General features: G+C 45.0%; 1 protein-coding gene across 10 annotated transcripts in view; it reads right to left on the bottom strand.

Annotated features, from left to right (window-relative positions):
* The window catches only part of SUDS3 (SIN3A corepressor complex component SDS3), a 161,313-nt gene that overhangs the window by 124,948 nt on the left and 19,130 nt on the right, over positions 1-17,235 (bottom strand). For 5 of the 10 annotated variants that reach the window (XM_081539768.1, XM_081539773.1, XM_081539766.1 and 2 more), the window contains 5 exons: positions 13,198-13,293; positions 12,221-12,282; positions 12,053-12,074; positions 10,777-10,882; positions 2,426-2,510 (listed from right to left, as the gene is read on the bottom strand). In XM_081539768.1, the coding sequence (XP_081395894.1) occupies positions 2,426-2,510; positions 10,777-10,882; positions 12,053-12,074; positions 12,221-12,282; positions 13,198-13,293 (371 nt within the window). Of the gene's footprint in view, positions 1-2,425; positions 2,511-9,159; positions 9,342-9,750; positions 9,881-10,776; positions 10,883-12,052; positions 12,075-12,213; positions 12,283-13,197; positions 13,294-17,235 lie in introns of those variants that run through there. The other 5 variants (XM_081539771.1, XM_081539774.1, XM_081539765.1 and 2 more) reach the window with 3 other exon arrangements.

Raw genomic sequence — 17,235 nt, 5'->3', positions numbered from 1 at the left:
CAGATGTCTGGCACTGGACAGGGCAGGTGTATTCTTCCACAGAACTGAGAAAGAGCTCTTCCAGCAGGGGGCCTGCCGGAGCTGCCAGGAGCACTCAGTACACAGCATCCTACAGCCAGGGAGGGGAAGGAGGGCTACCCTTCCATCACCCATCCCACCTGACAGAAGAACTCCTGGGGGCCGGGCACTGTGATGACCAAGCTGAGCTCCTCCATCCTCAGAAAAACCCTTGGAAGTAAGGGTTTCTGGCATCATCCCCGCATTACAGAAGAGCAAGGCTGAGTCCACTTGTCTGATGGAAACCCTGGCACATGACATCAAAGCCCCTTGCTCTTCCTCACTAAACCACAGCACCTGACTCTTGTTCTCACCTGTTCTCTCAGCCATGTAACTAACATGCAATCAGATGGAGATAAAAGTGTGATGTAAGCCTTTTAAAGATCTGTATCTCACCATATGTACAAGTTGACAGATATCTCTCCTCTTTCCCCCATTCAGCTCTCAGGTTTTAAAAAAGCTTATTCAAAAAAAGTCCTTCAGTCACGTCCGACTCCTTGCAACCCTACAGACTATAGCCGGCCAGGCTCCTCAGTCCATGGAATTTTCCAGGCAAGAATACTGGACTGGGTAGCCATTCCCTTCTCTAGGGGATCTTCCTGACCCAGGGATCGAACCCAGGTCTCCTGCATTGCAGACAGATTCTTTACCATCTGATCCACCGGGAGGGGGTGGGGGTGGGGGGGACACATGGACTATTTTCAGTTTCATCTCAATTTCCTGACTGTGATTATTTAACAACACAAAGACTTTAGTCAAGTACACTGGTTTAAACATAAAGACCTCACATGAAGCCAACCTTCTAAAGGACCTTGTAGAACCATTTTAAACTGAAAACTGACTCCAAGGAGAGCTGAACAGGCAGGCAGTCACCAACATGCTCAGACCCACGACCCACGCACCAAATCTGCCCACGGTCAAGTTATGCAGCGGCCAAGTAGCTTCAGTGTCACTTAGGATTTGACCTAAAAAAATGAGCTGAAATATTTCCAAGAATTGAGAAAAGTTTCCCCGTCGCCAGAGTTGCAAGGCTCCGATGTACTGAGGCTTCTCCCCTCCAGGAGACATGTCTCGGTCTCACTGTTCCCTTGTCAGACCTCACTGATACTACGTCAAAGGGTGATGATCTTCAAAAAAAAAAAAACTAACTTGCATTTCTATTTTCCTGAGAAGTCCTGAGTTGTCATAGCACAGGATCTGAAGTTCGGTTCAGGTACCAGGAAGCCACATGCACCCTGCACAGTGGCCCACGGGGCCAGGCACACGTGCTCTACTGTGAAACTGCAAAGCCTACCGCCAGGGAACAGCAGGCTTCTGAGATGCCCTGTTCTGACTTGGCTTGGGATGACACACAGATCCCAAGCCTACAGAAAAATGACATTTATCTGGTAGGCTCTCTGTAACTACTAAGTAAACAATCATTCTGCAAACTAGTCACATTGGAGGGCATTTTCAATTCAGGAAGCTGGGAGAATAGAATAGGCTTAAGTTATTTCATAATCCAGCTTCATTAGATTTACTGTGCACTGGCACGAATAAGTTGGAAGGTAGACACATAAAAAAAATCAATTTCTTTGCAGACATTTGTGGACTGATAAAAGATCAAGCCAAACTAGCTATTAAAGTTTTAAACTGTTTTTTGACTAACAATACCCAGTTACACACTGCTGACACGCTGCTAATGAAGGGCCAACAGGAGAACTCGCAGGCCAGTCCCACTGGCCTTGAGTATGACCCTCTGAGCTGAATTTCAACCAGCCCCCATCCTACAAGAGTAACTGGAGACCAGTCCCTGAATATATGAGCCTAGCATCTCCTTGCTCAGAAGCACAACAGGACATGCAGGATTAGAGAGACAGCAGGCGAGGAGTGGTGTGTGGGTCAGATTAGACCACCACCCATTTACTGAGCACTTACTGTGTGCCAGGTGCCTTGTTAGATCCTGAGAGCAAGAAACAAATCTGAGTACCCATGAGAGCTCGAGAGAGAGAAAAAACAAAGACGAGCTGGCTCCACGGGCAAGTCCCATGCTCAGTGGATTGTTTCCTTAAAAAGTGGCATGATTTGAACATGCAGATAGCAAACCGACTTGCCTTGTGTTCCTTCCTGCAGTCTATCTCAGTGGTGCCCAACTCAACTACTGTGTAGGGAGTTCACAATCACAAGGAATATACAAACCCGCATATACTGTAGTCACGCAAAGTAAGAGATTTTCAAGAGCAACATGTGCAATTTCTGCCTGAAAGTGCTATCTTTCGAATCTAACCAACACACAATATAGTGATTCCACTGCACTTTCTTGGTGGTACTTGCACTGCAGGTTTGTCCCATTTTGCATTCCTAAAAGGTGAGGGAATTCAGTCCTTACTTCGTTGGCTCCAACAGAGCTGATCACACAGCTCAGTTTCTGGTTGTCCTTCGACTCCAAATAGATGGCTTGGCTCTTATGGTACCTGTCAGAAACAAGACATAAATTTATTTTTTGAGACATGAGTGACATGTGAAATGTGGTACATACTTAATGTACACAAATCAGTGAGTTTGAGGATAAGTACACACCCATGAAATCATCACCACCAGTCACAAACATCTGTCTCCTCCCAAAGTTTCCTCCCACCCTCTTTATTATAACTATAGTTTTGTAGCTTTTCTTTTTCTTTTTTGGTAAGAATATTTAACACAAGGGCTTCCCTTGTGGATTAGCTGGTAAAGAATCCACCTGCAATGTGGGAGACCTGGGTTCGATCCCTGGGTTGGGAAGATCCCCTGGAGAAGGGAAAGGCTACCCACTCCAGTATTCTGAGCTGGAGAATTTCATGGACTGTATAGTCCACAGGGTTGCAAAGGGTCAGACACGACAGAGTAACTTTCACTTCACTTTCACTTTACCCTCTTAAAAATTTTAAGTATGTAAGTACTAGCACAAACTTAAGAAAGGAATAAAGAAATGAAGAAAAGGAGGGAAGAAAAAAAAACATCACCACAACAAAAAATATAATTAAAGAAGTCTTAATTTATGTTTGAGGAATAGCCTGGATTCAGGTTTAATTTCAATGCTTCCACCCTTGGATTAGACAATCTCCTAATTTTCTAAGTCTAAAATCTACATTCTTGGCCCCACTGCAGAGTGGAAAAGGGGGCCAAGGAAAGGGCTGGAAAACCAACTCTGTATTTAGTTTTTATTTAAGACTATGTGACCCAGTTCACTAGTGGAGGTGATAGAATTCCAGTTGAGCTATTTCAAATCCTAAAAGATGATGCTGTGAAAGTGCTGCATTCTACATGTCAGCAAATTTGGAGAACTCAGCAGTGGCCACAGGACTGGAAAAGGTCAGTTTTCATTCCAATCCCAAAGAAAGGCAATGCCAAAGAATGCTCAAACTACTGCACAATTGCACTCATCTCACACGCTAGTAAAGTAATGCTCAAAATTCTCCAAGCCAGGCTTCAGCAATACGTGAACCGTGAACTTCCAGATATTCAAGCTGGTTTTAGAAAAGGCAGAGGAACCAGAGTTCAAATTGCCAACATCCGATGGATCATCGAAAAAGCAAGAGAGTTCCAGAAGAGTATCTATTTCTGTATTGACTATGCCAAAGCCTTTGACTGTGTGGATCACAATAAACTGTGGAAAATTCTGAAAGAGTTGAGAATACCAGACCACCTGACCTGCCTCTTGAGAAACCTGTATGCAGATCAGGAAGCAACAGTTAGAACTGGACATGGAACAACAGACTGGTTCCAAATAGGAAAAGGAGTACGTCAAGGCTGTATATTGTCACCCTGCTTATTTAACTTACATGCAGAGTACATCATGACAAATGCCGGGCTGGAGGAAGCACAAGCTGGAATCAAGATTGCCGGGAGAAATATCAATAACCTCAGATATGCAGATGACACCACTCTTATGGCAGAAAGTGAAGAACTAAAGAGCCTCTTGATCAAAGTGAAAGAGGAGAGTGAAAAAGTTGGCTTAAAACTCAACATTCAGAAAACTAAGATGATGGCATCTGGTCCCATCACTTCATGGCAAATAGATGGGGAAACAGTAGAAACAGTGGCTGACTTTATTTTTCTGGGCTCCAAAATCACTGCTGATGTTGACTGCAGCCATCAAATTAAAAGATGCTTACTCCTTTGAAGGAAAGCTATGACCAACCTAGACAGCATATTAAAAAGTAGAGACATTACTTTGCCAACAAAGGTCCATCTAGTCAAGGCTATGGTTTTTCCAGTAATCATGTATGGATGTGAGAGTTGGACTATGAAGAAAGCTGAGCGCCAAAGAATTGATGCTTTTGAACTGTGGTGTTGGAGAAGATTCTTGAGAGTCCCTTCGAGTGCAATGAGATCCAACCAGTCCATCCTAAAGGAGATCAGTCCTGGGTGTTCATTGGAAGGACTGATGTTGAAGCTGAAACTCCAATACTTTGGCCACCTGATGTGAAGAGCTGACTCATTTGAATAAGACCTTGATGCTGGGAAAAATTGAGGGCAGGAGGAGAAGGGGACGACAGAGGATGAGATGGTTGGATGCCATCACCGATTCAATGGACATGGGTATGGGTAGGCTCTGGGAGTTGGCAATGGACAGGGAGGACTGGCGTGCTGCAGTTCACGGGGTTGCAAAGAGTCAGACACGACTGACAGACTGAACTGAACTGACCTAGTTCAAAAAGTAAATTATAATTTTTCAAGTAAAACCTACGCCCCCACTGTATCTCCACCCCCAAAACACTGAGGAGGGAGGGTGGACAAAATGAATAGATGCGCTTGAACATACTGTTCCATTATTTTCTATTTGTTCAGATAACAAATAGAAAATAAGTACATTTGGCCTGCCTTTTTCAACAAGACAATAGGCCAAATTCAGCCCTTATTCTGACTGCTCATTCAACAAATACTCATTAGCCACTCATTGTATCACTGGCCACCCTGGAGGGTGGAGGCAGACAGCCAACAAGGCCATAGGGTCTCTGCTGTCGGAGCTTTGAATATAGTGGCAGTGACTATTGAAGACTCATACCTGCCAAGTCTAACTAGGTGAAGTTCTGAGCATTAGACTTGGACCAAAAGGTACCTAACTTTGCCCTGGTCAGTTGGGAGAACTGTCAGGAGATAAGACAAGACTCTCCCCTTTTCAGTCTCTGCACCTATTCTCTTGGCCTGTAGTGCAGGACCATCTTCACTTTCTTCTACAAGTTCAGGGACAAGGCCAAGGATGAAAGTGAGGAAACCAGGGCCAAAGCACAAATGAGTCAGTAACAGCTGCCACAGGGGGAAGGAGCACCTGCTGTGTGACCAGAGCTGGAAACGTCAGCAGAGGTGCTGCTGGCAACTCTGGCCTGGGCCAGTCCAGTGCAATCAAGAACGTAACCTTTGATTCATTCCAGCTGCGCAGAGGTGACTTAACAGACCCACCAACTCATGTAGCTTCCACCAAAATGCATCTCCCAGCAAAGCATAGCCATCTTACCACAATTTCTGTTGGGGAAGAAGACAGACTCTGTTTTGCTGGTACAATGAAATAATCCACTGCTAAGAAATCACAGTTAAGGATGCACTTCACACCCACAAGGGCTTCCCTGTGGCTCAGCTGGTAAAGAATTTACCTGCAATGTGGGAGACCTGGGTTTGATCCCTGGGTTGGGATGATCCCCTGGAGAAGGTAACAGCTACCCACTCCAGTATTCTGGCCTGGAGAATTCCATAGACTGTGTAGTCCATGGGGTTGTAAAGAGTTGGACACAACTGAGAGACTTTTACTTTCACTTCACACTCAAATGGGCTTTATTCAATCAAGGTTCTAAGCACTCTTTAATATGCTACTTAGGAGCTGAAAACTCAAGTTTCCAAGTCAATTTATTTCCCGAGAACACTATTAAAGAAATAGAATCATAGATTCAATTAGAACAGCAACACTGGTTTAGACTCAGCTTTAAAGTTGCTTTTGGCCAGGGATTAGTTGGTAAACTGGGTCAGGGGACCTCCGTAACGCTAAATATGTTAATATTACAGCACATAAGGAAAGGGTGACCTGCTTCACTGCAAAACTCAAACGTGAGTTTCCCTTCCACATCTAAGCCAACCATCCTGTATAAATGATAAAGCTGTGAGTAATGGTTAGAATAAAAACAGAAGGGGAGAATATTCACAGCTACTCTATGGGGATTATGAGTTATTAAAAGAGACAAAAAACACAAAACATGCAACTAGCTTCAAGTCACCCTGATACGACTTTCTAAATACTTTAATAAAGAAAGGTCATGGGTGGGTGTGGTATAGAAGTATACAACTAGTGTGAAATGTGCTCATTATACTGCTAAGTCAAGAAAAAAGCTACATCCATTATGTGCCTGGGCTCATAATACAACACAATGTGTGTTACGTGTGTATCATATACACAGAAAAAAACCAGGTAAGCTTATATATTAAAATGTCTATTAAATATATATTAAAATTCCACCAAAATATAAAATAAAAACCTCAGAAAAGAATGATATTTCTTTCATTGCATGGTTTTCTTCTTTTCAGAATAAATAGGTACAAAAGCGTGAAAGCATTAGTCACTCAGTCATATCCGACTCTTTGCAACCCCATGGACTGTAGCCCACCAGGCTCCTCTGTCCATGGAATTCTCCAGGCAAGAATACTGGAGTGGGTTGCCATTTCCTTCTCCAGGGTATCTTCCTGATCTAGGTATCAAACCTGAGTCTCTTGCATTGCAGGCAGACTCTTTACTGTCTGAACCACTAGGGAAGCTCCATTACTTGTATATTGTACTTTCTTACAAGCCACAATACTGGAAAATACTCAAGTAACCAAAAAATGGTGAGAAGAAAACTTAATGTCACAAATTGCGTTTTAATATCTGTTAAAGACAATTCTGGGAGACAGTCAGAACAGCTGTCCTGGGATGCACTGTATCTTCCTTCTGATACACTCAGCATCCAAATGCCAACACACTAGCCTGGCTTTAAAGCAGATATCAGGAGTAAATGCAATCTGGTCTGGTAAGCCTGGGAAGTGGTCTAGGACTTACATAACTGGCCACCTCTCAAACCTGCCTGCTCTGGGGTCACTGAACCGTGGTGGCTTGAATGCCTACCACTGCTCACATGCTCCCGTGCCTACTGTGTGCTCCACAGGAGAGCTGGCCAGCACTGTCTCCCAAACGAGCTGACTTCCAAGTCCTTCTGAAGCAGAGGCTCTGGGACCCCCGAGGGGTTCTCTCACATCACAAAGTGGTCTTGGGGAACCATTATCCCTGAATATCAAATCTACTAATTACCCAAATTCTCTGGGAAAAAACAAGTTCTCAGAAATTAAAGTGCTCATATATAGTGGATGATGGGAGGGGTAAGTTTTCAAGATGAAACCAGAAAGTATATGGAAACCTTACCATACAAATTTACTTGCTAATTTTAACTACTAATAAAAAAAAATAGTGGAAAATTCAAAATATGTTCAAAGAATGTTAAAAAAAAAAAGCAAGAAAAATTGAGTTGAATTAGTAAAAATTTATCCTGTTTTTTTTAAAACCAATTAACTTGTTTGATAAGCTACGACTCATCTCTGCTGAAAAAATATTTTAAATAGCCTCAGAGAACAAGCCCCAAACGTCAAATTTACTTTATTACTAATGGAAATTCTGACCTGGGGGAATCCCTACAATTAAGTCCTTAAAGTTTTGCCTCTACTATTAAACCCAATGAACTAGAACCACCACTATTATCGAAGAAAGCAATTTCTTTAGAAGGTGGGTCAAAAAGTGGGGCAGAGAAGGGGCAGAATTAATTTAATTTTGTATACTCCTGGGAATCCTGATATTAATGTTTTATTTCCCCCAAAAAATGAATGCCATGTTACAACCACAGGACTGCAAGCAGTCCCAATTCCAGCTGTAAAGAGGCGCTGCTGGGGAGTTGGGGGTGGGTGGGAGGCTCAAGAGGGAGGGGACATATGGACACTTATAGCTGATACAAGGTGCTGTACAGCAGAAATCAACACAACACTGTAAAGCAATTATCCTCCAATTAAAGATAAAAAAAGTCACTGCTTTGAGTTATTAATAACAGCCAGACTGGAGGGTTAAATCCACCCGTGCAAGTGGGTGATTTCACTGGATTTACTTTAGCAGCCCCAGATTTAAAGTGAGGAGAGAAAATCACAGTCCACTGGCACAGGCACCATCAGTGAGTCACCTTAAAATCTCAGCTACTTTCACAGCGCTTTCTAAGGAGGGTCATTAGTACAAATCAAAACGTGAGGAAAACCTCCAGCAGGACATAAAATGTCTTAAAAGCAGTGTACCCTGAGGCAAAGGCAGACGCTCATCTTCCCAAGTGAAACGTGGCCTGATAAATAAGCGTTCAGGCCAAGATGGGCAGCCCAAATCGCACTCATTGTGCTGAAGTCATTTAAAACTCAATGAAATGTGTTTTGCCAGAAACACTGTTTCACCAAAATACGTCATGTCACCAGCAAGAGCAGGAAGCAATTTAGCTGACCTCTCAGCCATAGGCCAGGACTACTGAGAAAGCAGGAAGAGTGAGAGCCTCTAAACTGACAAGGACACAGAGCCCAACATCAGGGGCCTGGTGAGACGTGAGAGGCCAGTCCTGCACTGGGAGTGTACCAGCCAGGATTCCAGCAAACACACTTTCCAGATCCAGCGGAAAGGGAGGGGTCCGCTCTCAGCAGATATGATGAGAACTCTGACCAGCAAGCCCACAGAAGAGGAACACAAAAAATGCAGAAAATAACAACAGTCATCATACTTAACAACAGAGTAAGCAACCTGAAACTCATTGAAATTATCAGGTGCTCCCAGACACTTGAAAGATCTCTGCTGCCACTGGGAGAAAGACAGTGAAATTCCTTCAAAATGCTTAGGTGGTTGGACACACCCCACCTGACCACGATCTACACTGTGAAACCCCCGTCACTGTGGATTCTTTCTTTAGAAAAACAAAGACTTTTATTTTACTGCCTTTTCATATCTCGTAAATCTGAGGACTAAGCCTTAGGAGGAGGAAGACAGAAAGCGACGCAATGACAAAATGAACATCATCTGAAATATCACAGGGCTTTAGGACTCACAGATTCGTAAAGATGTTAGTGATAAATCTCATCATCTTTGAAGACGGTTCTTATGTGTGGGCTTGATCTTTAAAGGTTATTTGGTTTTCATTATTAGAAACATTTTTCATCTTATTTTGCCCCTTGATGTGTTGCGTCGTCGGGGCCTGCCATCTAGTGGTGCTGTGTTCTGACAAGCAACCCTAGAAAACAACACAACTGGCCTTTAGAAGGACACGGAAGAATCAAATGACAGGGGCAGAAGTCACCAAGATCAGGCTAACAGACAGATCCAGCCTTCATCCTCTACTGGGTTATTAACTCACTGTAACCTCACGGGTGGAACAGATTTACTTCAGGCACCGCTAGGTCTCTGAGCATTTTTACCAACTTCAGACATTTAACATAGGGGCATTTTTTTTTTTTTAAAGAAATCTCAAAACATCCAAAATAATCATAACTAATTTTAGAATTTTGGTTTAAATACTGAAACTCAAAATATTATATAACCATTATAAATGGCAATTACAGAGACCCTACAATAACCCATAGAAACATTCTCCATGCAAACAAGTAGAAAGGCAGCATGAAAACGTGTCTGCCATGACTTACCCTGAGCAACAGTATGCCTACACTTGGGCAATGAATAAAAGCAGGAATCGAGAATTTAAAGAAAAGCTGGCAGGGTCCGGGTGACCTGACACCTAGCAGATGCCCAGTCACAGAGCAGACAGTAAGAAACCTTTACAAAAAGAGCAAATGCATGAATAAGGTTTTTCATATTGTTTTGCTATTTCCTTCCCAATGACTACAATGGTGGCCTGAAGGTTCCAAACCATCTTCAATCTAAACTAGTAATGTTTTAGTATACACCTCTCCCAGGTACTTTCCCTGGAACACCTGTGCTGCAGGATGTGGTGTGTAAAAGGGTGCACACATGCTCAGTCACTTACTCATGTCCTACTCTTTGCAACCCCACCAGGCTCCTCTGTCCATAGGATTTCCCAGGCAAGAATACTAGAATGGGTCACCATTTCCTCCTCCAGGGTATCTTCCCAACCCAGGGATTGAACCCACATCTCCTGCACTGGCAGGCAGATTCTTTACCACTGAGCCATGAGGGCAGCCTGTGTAAAAGGGTACCTTGGTCAGATAAACAGTACTGAGTAATATCTCATAAATTCACAATGTACATTAGTGTACCAGAAGACCTGGAGTGCTACAATGACGAAACCCACTGATCTTAGTTAACGCAGCCACTGCCCACACTCACCTGACCACAGAATCTTTTCTTCCACCGAACCCCTATTAATTTCAGCATGCAGAAGGCACAGTTAGGGGGAGGAAAAGGGGGACACAAACCCTGACCCCAGTCTACAGGGGCACCACAAAAGGTATAAGCCTGCAGGTTCTAGTATGGTGGCAGCAGCATGATCAGAAGAACATGTTTTGGGGAACACTGCCTTCAGAGATCTAATAAGCAGCATTAATCCAAGACTCCTGACACACTTCTTAATGTCCCTCTACCCTTAGTTAAGCAGCAGCCATGCTCTGAAATAACTAGAGACAGCCCTGGCCCTCTTTCCAAGTGGTTTTTTCGAGATACTAACGAGCAACCTATGTTCACACAGAACTTACCATCTTTTATCGTAGTACAGTTTGCCGTCTTCTATCCGAGCTTCAAATCTCTGGGCTGGAGACTCTGCAGGGGTGGTGGGCAAGTGTTCGGGAGAGGACGGGGATGCTGGAGGAACCAAAGAGATATTCCCATGACTAAGTGTGTCGCAAGTATGCGAGTCCATCCACTACATGCTTTAAGTGAAATGCTATTTAAAAGGGGTAACAGTCATGATCCTCAAGTTCTTACAATTGTAACAAATGGAAATTCAACAAAATTCTTGTACATCACATCTTCAAAGCAGCTCTGTGAGGAGGCAAAGCAAAGATTAACCTCCCCACAGAAGGGAAACTGAAACCTCAGGCTCAGGCAGGCTAAGGATTTGCCCAAGGTGACTGAGGGTAGGACTGAAACACCACTGACGATCAGAAGCTCCAATGGGCAAGAACTAGAAAAATCTCTTTAAATTTATAAAAATTCAATCATTTCTAGAAATATTTATTAAGAGATAGAGCAGGTTATTGGGGTATGTATCGAGTCAAGCTAATAGCGCTGATAACTAAAATGGGTTCAAATCATCTAAATTCACACACTTACTCACAAACCCGCCCCATCAGGCCTTTAGACATTTAGGACCTCTCTCCGGACCATGGTGGCTTTCAGGAGGGAATTATTTAGAGTGGGAAGAATTTTGTTTCCTTTCACAAGACTCACCTCATAGAGGGATGTGTAAGTAATTGCCATGTTTAAAAACAACAACAAAAAAAATCCCTTGCCAGTCCAGAGTTCTATTTTGCAGCCGAGCAAAGACCCTTAAGTGCTGCTCTGAATGAAGCACCCTAAACACTGGGCCTGTCTCTTCTGTAAGTTGGGACTGGGAATAGCCTGAAAGGCCCTTAGGAGAACCAGCCTGTGAAAAGCCACTGGATAAGCACGCCTCGTGCTGAACTCTACCAAGCGACTAACACCGAAACATCCTCTGATCTCATTTTCAGAAATGGATCTGTGTTGACATCTTATGCCTAATGCCTACAAAGGAAAGGAAAGGATCATATGTCTTTTTTACAACAAATCCTAAGGAAAAGACACAGGTACCTTTAACATAGCAGGGTTAAAAATAAAAATCAGGGGAGGATGAGCTTAAAGGTCCCCTTCAGTTTTCACGATGACTGCTCTTAGGTAAATGATGAATGTTTTATTTTTGAAAACCATGACAACTCCTTGCCAGGCATTCACATGCTTTTCCAACAATACAATAAAAAGGCTGCACAAATGCCTGTAACATCATGCACTTACCCGGTCTCTTGGGTGACTTCAGCTGTAGGAAGAAAAACAAAAAAATCTTAGAGAAAATCATTTCAGATGCAACTTAAGGTGTCAAAGGTATCACAGTGATTTCACAAGCAACATGTGAACAAAATAAAGCCCGAGCTTTCAAATAAATCAAAAAATATCACACTGTACCTTATTTAACGTTCTCAGATCCTCCATGATCTGCTCATCTGTTAACAAATAGTTGAGCTGGGGTGTTGAGAGTTAAAGGAATGTGTCTAAAAAGGACAGTTTCCAAGCAAACAGAATTCAACAAGATGGTGCCAGCGTTTAAGAATCTACCAAGTGAGAGGAAGTTCCACCATGGTCCTACAGATTGCCTCTCGGAACTTTCTGATCCTCCTACTCAGCGTGGTGGAGTTAGGTATTTAAAAGAATCCACATTCCCCCATCTTACAAATGTCTATGGTAAGAAGGTGAAATGAGACTCCATAGGTAACTACAGTAACAGTGAGAGCCCAGGACACAGGAAAAAATTTCACCTGCCACTTGTGAAGTGCTTTTGTCCCCAAGATCTGAGACTTCCACACACATACATAATCTTGCCTAGCAGCTTCAACTCTTGGTTGGGAAGATGAAGGGACCTGAAGTCCTGCCCTGTCCTCCTGGCAGATAAATAAGAAAACCATGCTGTACAAATGGCTATTTATTATTTCCTCGAGAGGATGGAAACACCCCACCACGAGAGGGGTTTCTTGATGTCTGACTAAACTCTTTTTTGTTTTAATTGAACAGCAGTTTGTAATCCACTGTTTGGGGGATATAGCTGACTAAAATACCAGAGGAAGTTACTGTCCTCATTTGCTAAGTGGAAAAATCAAGGGCACATGATATTTTCAGCTGTCCCGAATCTCCAAGTGAGTGTAAAATGAGCCCAGGGTCCCTTTCCAAACGACTGCTCTCTGCAGCTCCCTCCCACTCAAAGCAGAAACGACTGAGGACTCCAATCATAAAATGGCCACTCTCTATCTCATGGACTAATATATGTGCTTTCCAACTTAATATGACAATTTCTGTAGGACAATAGCCATGTACAGTCTATCAGAAGGAAAAGCAAAGGGTTCAGTGGTCTAAAGGAAAAGGTGTGAAGGCTTGATGAGAGTGGATATCGGGAGCAGGTTTCCGCCTCTTGTCTGGGATGGGGACAGGATCATTCGGTCGCCTCCGCAACTTTCTGGTCATGATGGGTTTCACTTCCATGGAATCTGTGGCAAGAATGGAACAGGTAAAGCTATCCAACTGCCACCTGAAGTCAGCAAGAATCCACAGTAGGACTATCAGCCCCAGAGCCACCCCATCAGAGTTGTTTTATGGGGGACGTCCAGTCCACGCGTGGCCTGAGTCAGACGCCGGATGACTTCTGAGGGGCCTGTGCTCAGGAGACTCTGAAGGCTGACCCAAGCGCACATCCCCCTCAGAAACAGCAGCCCCACTGCAGCTGTTGTGGCTTTGCTCCAACTCCCTGGAAACTAGGTGTTTTCCTCTTCCTCCTCTCTCAAATCAAGAGGCCACAGAGCAGTAGGCACTTAGGATTGAAAGGAACTTCTGGGTTGTCTCAGCTAATTCCCGCGCTTCCCACAGTGAGTGAACCAAAGCCCAGTGGTGTAATAGGCTCTTGAGAGGCCTCTGGCCTCAGTCTCAACATTTTTACATGAGATTTACAAACCCAAACTCTTACTATTTTATTTTACAACCTTTTTTAACTACTCGACTGTCCAGACTGATACCCTGAAGGCTCCTGGTAAAGGTCTAGTTTCCTCCTCCTTGACTTCTCTCGACTGGCTGTCACTGTGGTCACCTCCCCTCATACACAATCTCTCCCCAAGGTCCCTCCTTCTCTCCTGGTTTGCATCCTTGGGCTCCGTTTTGCCAGCCTGCTCCTTAGATGCACGTGAGCTCTGAGGTCTTGTCAGTTCTCGCTCCAGCTCCACCCACCCTGTCACACAGCACCCTACACCCTACAACGCCACACATTCTTCTCCAGATTCCGAGTGAACCACTTCTTCCCTGTGATTCACCAAGACCATCTCCTCCACCACCCACCCTCCCCAGTCAGAGCCAACTGTCATCTGTGACTTTCGTCACCCACACATCAGATCCATCAGATAACGGCAGTTCTCCCCTTTCACTGGGCTTCCCAAGGGGCACTAGTGGTAAAGAATCCACCAGCCAATGCAGGAGACTTAAGAGATGCGGGTTTGATCCCAAGGTTGGGAAGATACCCTCGAGGAGGGTGTGGCAACCCACTCCACTATTCTTGCCTGGAGAATCCCATGGACAGAGGAGCCTGGCAGGCTACAGTCCGTGGGGTCGCAAAGAGTCGGACACAACTAAAGCAACTTAGCACTCACGCATGCTGCCTTTTCACTACCTCTCAACTCCATCCTCTCATCATACTCTCGCCTCTGTCAAAGGGCTCTTCCTCAGACACAAATCAGATCATTCGGCACATCACTCTTCTCAGGAAACATATCAATGCCTTGCTTTGTCTACAGAATAAAGGCCGTGCTGGCTTCCCTGGTGGCTCAGACGGTAAAGCCTGCCATGCGAGAGACCAAGGTTCGATCCCTGGGTCAGAAAGATCCCCTGGAGAAGGAAATGGCAACCCACTCCAGTACTCTTGCCTGAAAAATTCCATGGACTGAGGAGCCTGGTAGGCTAAAGTCCACGGGGTCACAAAGAGTCGGACACGACTGAGCAACTTCACTTCACTTCTCCCTTCTGGTCTCCGTCCCTTCTTCTCCCTGCACACAGAGTCTCTGTGCGTGCTTTTCAACTCTTCTGTCACCCACAGGCACCTTACTGTTTATGCCTTCAGCCTCTGCGTGCTGTGCCTTGCCCAGCCTCCTCTTTTCTGCCAGGAAACTCCTACACACGACAACCTCCGAGAGCCGGCTCAACACTCCCCCTGCTGTTATGGCTTCTGAGAAGTCCTGCCTTTTTCCCAGCAACCGGAGCATCTGCACAAGCCCTTCCACCAAGCTCCTGGTTGCTCCCCCAGCAGACACACCAACCCCACCCCAGGGCCAAGCACACTTCCGGCACACAGTAGGGGCTGGCTGCACAGGATTTCCCACAGAACAACGAGATGAAGTCAAGCCTGATGCTGAGGACCAGTTCATTTGTGACTGTCACCTACATAGACAGCTGACAGGACAGCCTGACGGAATTTGACATGGCCTGTCCACCGCAGCAACGCGCAAGGCCCAAGAGGATATAACAGGGGTGAGTAAGGGGCCGTCTCCTTAAAAGACATCTCTTACCCTGTGCTGAGATGCCACCCTCCCCAGTTTCTTACTGGTTGGGTGGGTGGGAACCCCCGTGGCAGTGTGTGACGTGTCAGGCAGGCTGAGTAAATACTCTTGCATCTCAAGTTTCCTCATCTATAGAATGTAAATACTGGTAACACTTCCCTCACAGGGTGCTGTGAAGATTACATGAGATGACAGGTATAAAGCCCTCAACATGGTGCCTGGCATAACTAGAGTTCAGTCAATGCCAGTTTTTATCATCGAGCTCTCAGCCAGGAAAAAACCATATAAAGATCTTTCTGAGAAGTCATGGCACAAACAGCTGCAATAGAAGTTACAAACTTGAAGGCAACTGCTGTCAACTGTGAGGCTTTGCAACATTTAGACCTAATTTGGAAGATGAAAGAACACCAGAGATAAGGCATCAAGACTCCAGCCAAGTGTGCCCTGCCCTCCAGGGGGAGGTGATACATGACGGAAACAAGCAGGGAGCAGGAGAGCTGAGAAGATCTGGGAATAAGCTGGTCCATTCAAAGCCAAAAAACTCAGAAAAAAATAACTGCACCCAATCACTCACAGATAAGAAAACATAATCGAATTCTCCTCTGCAATGGTAAAAATCAATCCATTTCACTGGCCTAGTCATGGAATTGGCCTAATCAATTTACCCAAAAGACTACTTCAGCATAAGGAAGGTGCTCTGAGGAAATCTCTAAAATTAATTAGCATGTCCCCACCACTGTCTAGGAGAGTGAGTGAGCAGGAAGTAGTCCTGGCCAGGGTCCAGGTGGAGGATGTAACTCAAGGGGAAGAGCAACGTGTGTAAGCATCACAGTCCCAAATGACACAGTAAGACTGTTGACTTAACTCGCTTTGCTCCAGTCCTAGCAAGGTTTGCATGGTTGGCTTCCATAGACAATTTTTCACAGAAAGATGAGAGGTGCTGACCACCTGGGTCTGAGCTGATTTGTATAAATTCTATCTCTCACCAGAATCAACAGGCTGGGTTTACATCAGTCTCCTGGGTTTAACCAGGGGTCCCAAGGGCTCTGACAAAGACAAACTTCTGGGACTGAAACTCAGACCTCAGAGTGTGGCCACCCTGGAGAAGACACTCGAGCAGGAAACAGTGTCCTCTCCAGCAGAAAAGCCACAACAGGGTCAACACTGGGGCAGATGGGCGGTTACCCCCAAACCAGGGGCTGGACTGAAGGCCTGGCACCCCTTTCTACTGGCAACGTCACAAACTAAGGCTGCGTGGTGACTATAAACAGGTGCCTATAAGAGATGGGTGGGAGGGATGAAAATCAAGGTCAGGTCTTTCGTAGTCAAACTGGGTAGAAATGAAGGGACTGATCTCCATTAGGCCAGCAGCCCACAATGCAGAGGTTGCATTTCAATGGTGAACCGATCAAGCCCCCACAACGCTTGGATTCCACAATTGCAGCATCAGAAAAGAACGTCTGGAGGACGAGCCCGCCCCATTCCAAATCCAGGTTCCCTCTCCCGTCCTCTCTCCCCTGCCGTTCGTTTGGAGCCTCTTCTGACTTCCAAGGTTCCCTGCTCACTGGCATCTGGTCTGTGTTGTGTGAACCCTGTCCTGCATAACTACAACCACATGTGGCTTATAAAGTTTCCTTGCCACTAGAAACCAGCCTGACACATCTTTGCCTTCATTTATTCAGGACACTCCTCTACCAGAACCACCTCACAGAGGAAGGCACAGAAACCATGTCGGTCTTGTAACTATGAGAACACAGGCTCCTTGAGGACATAGACCTTCCGGGCAGCTCATTCTGTGAAGCACTCAGTACCACAGGAGTTCGGGGGGGGGTTTCTGGAGCTAGTATCATGTGGTGGTTAACAGAACATGCCTGGAGTCGAAGCACCATCTCA

The sequence above is a fragment of the Giraffa tippelskirchi genome, chromosome 11 (assembly GCF_054371585.1).
Source record: "Giraffa tippelskirchi isolate mGirTip1 chromosome 11, T2T-mGirTip1v1.2.pri, whole genome shotgun sequence".
NCBI classification, from domain to species: domain Eukaryota; kingdom Metazoa; phylum Chordata; class Mammalia; order Artiodactyla; family Giraffidae; genus Giraffa; species Giraffa tippelskirchi.
Note: the sequence above shows the minus strand (reverse complement) of the source record. Positions and strands in the feature narration are given on the sequence as shown.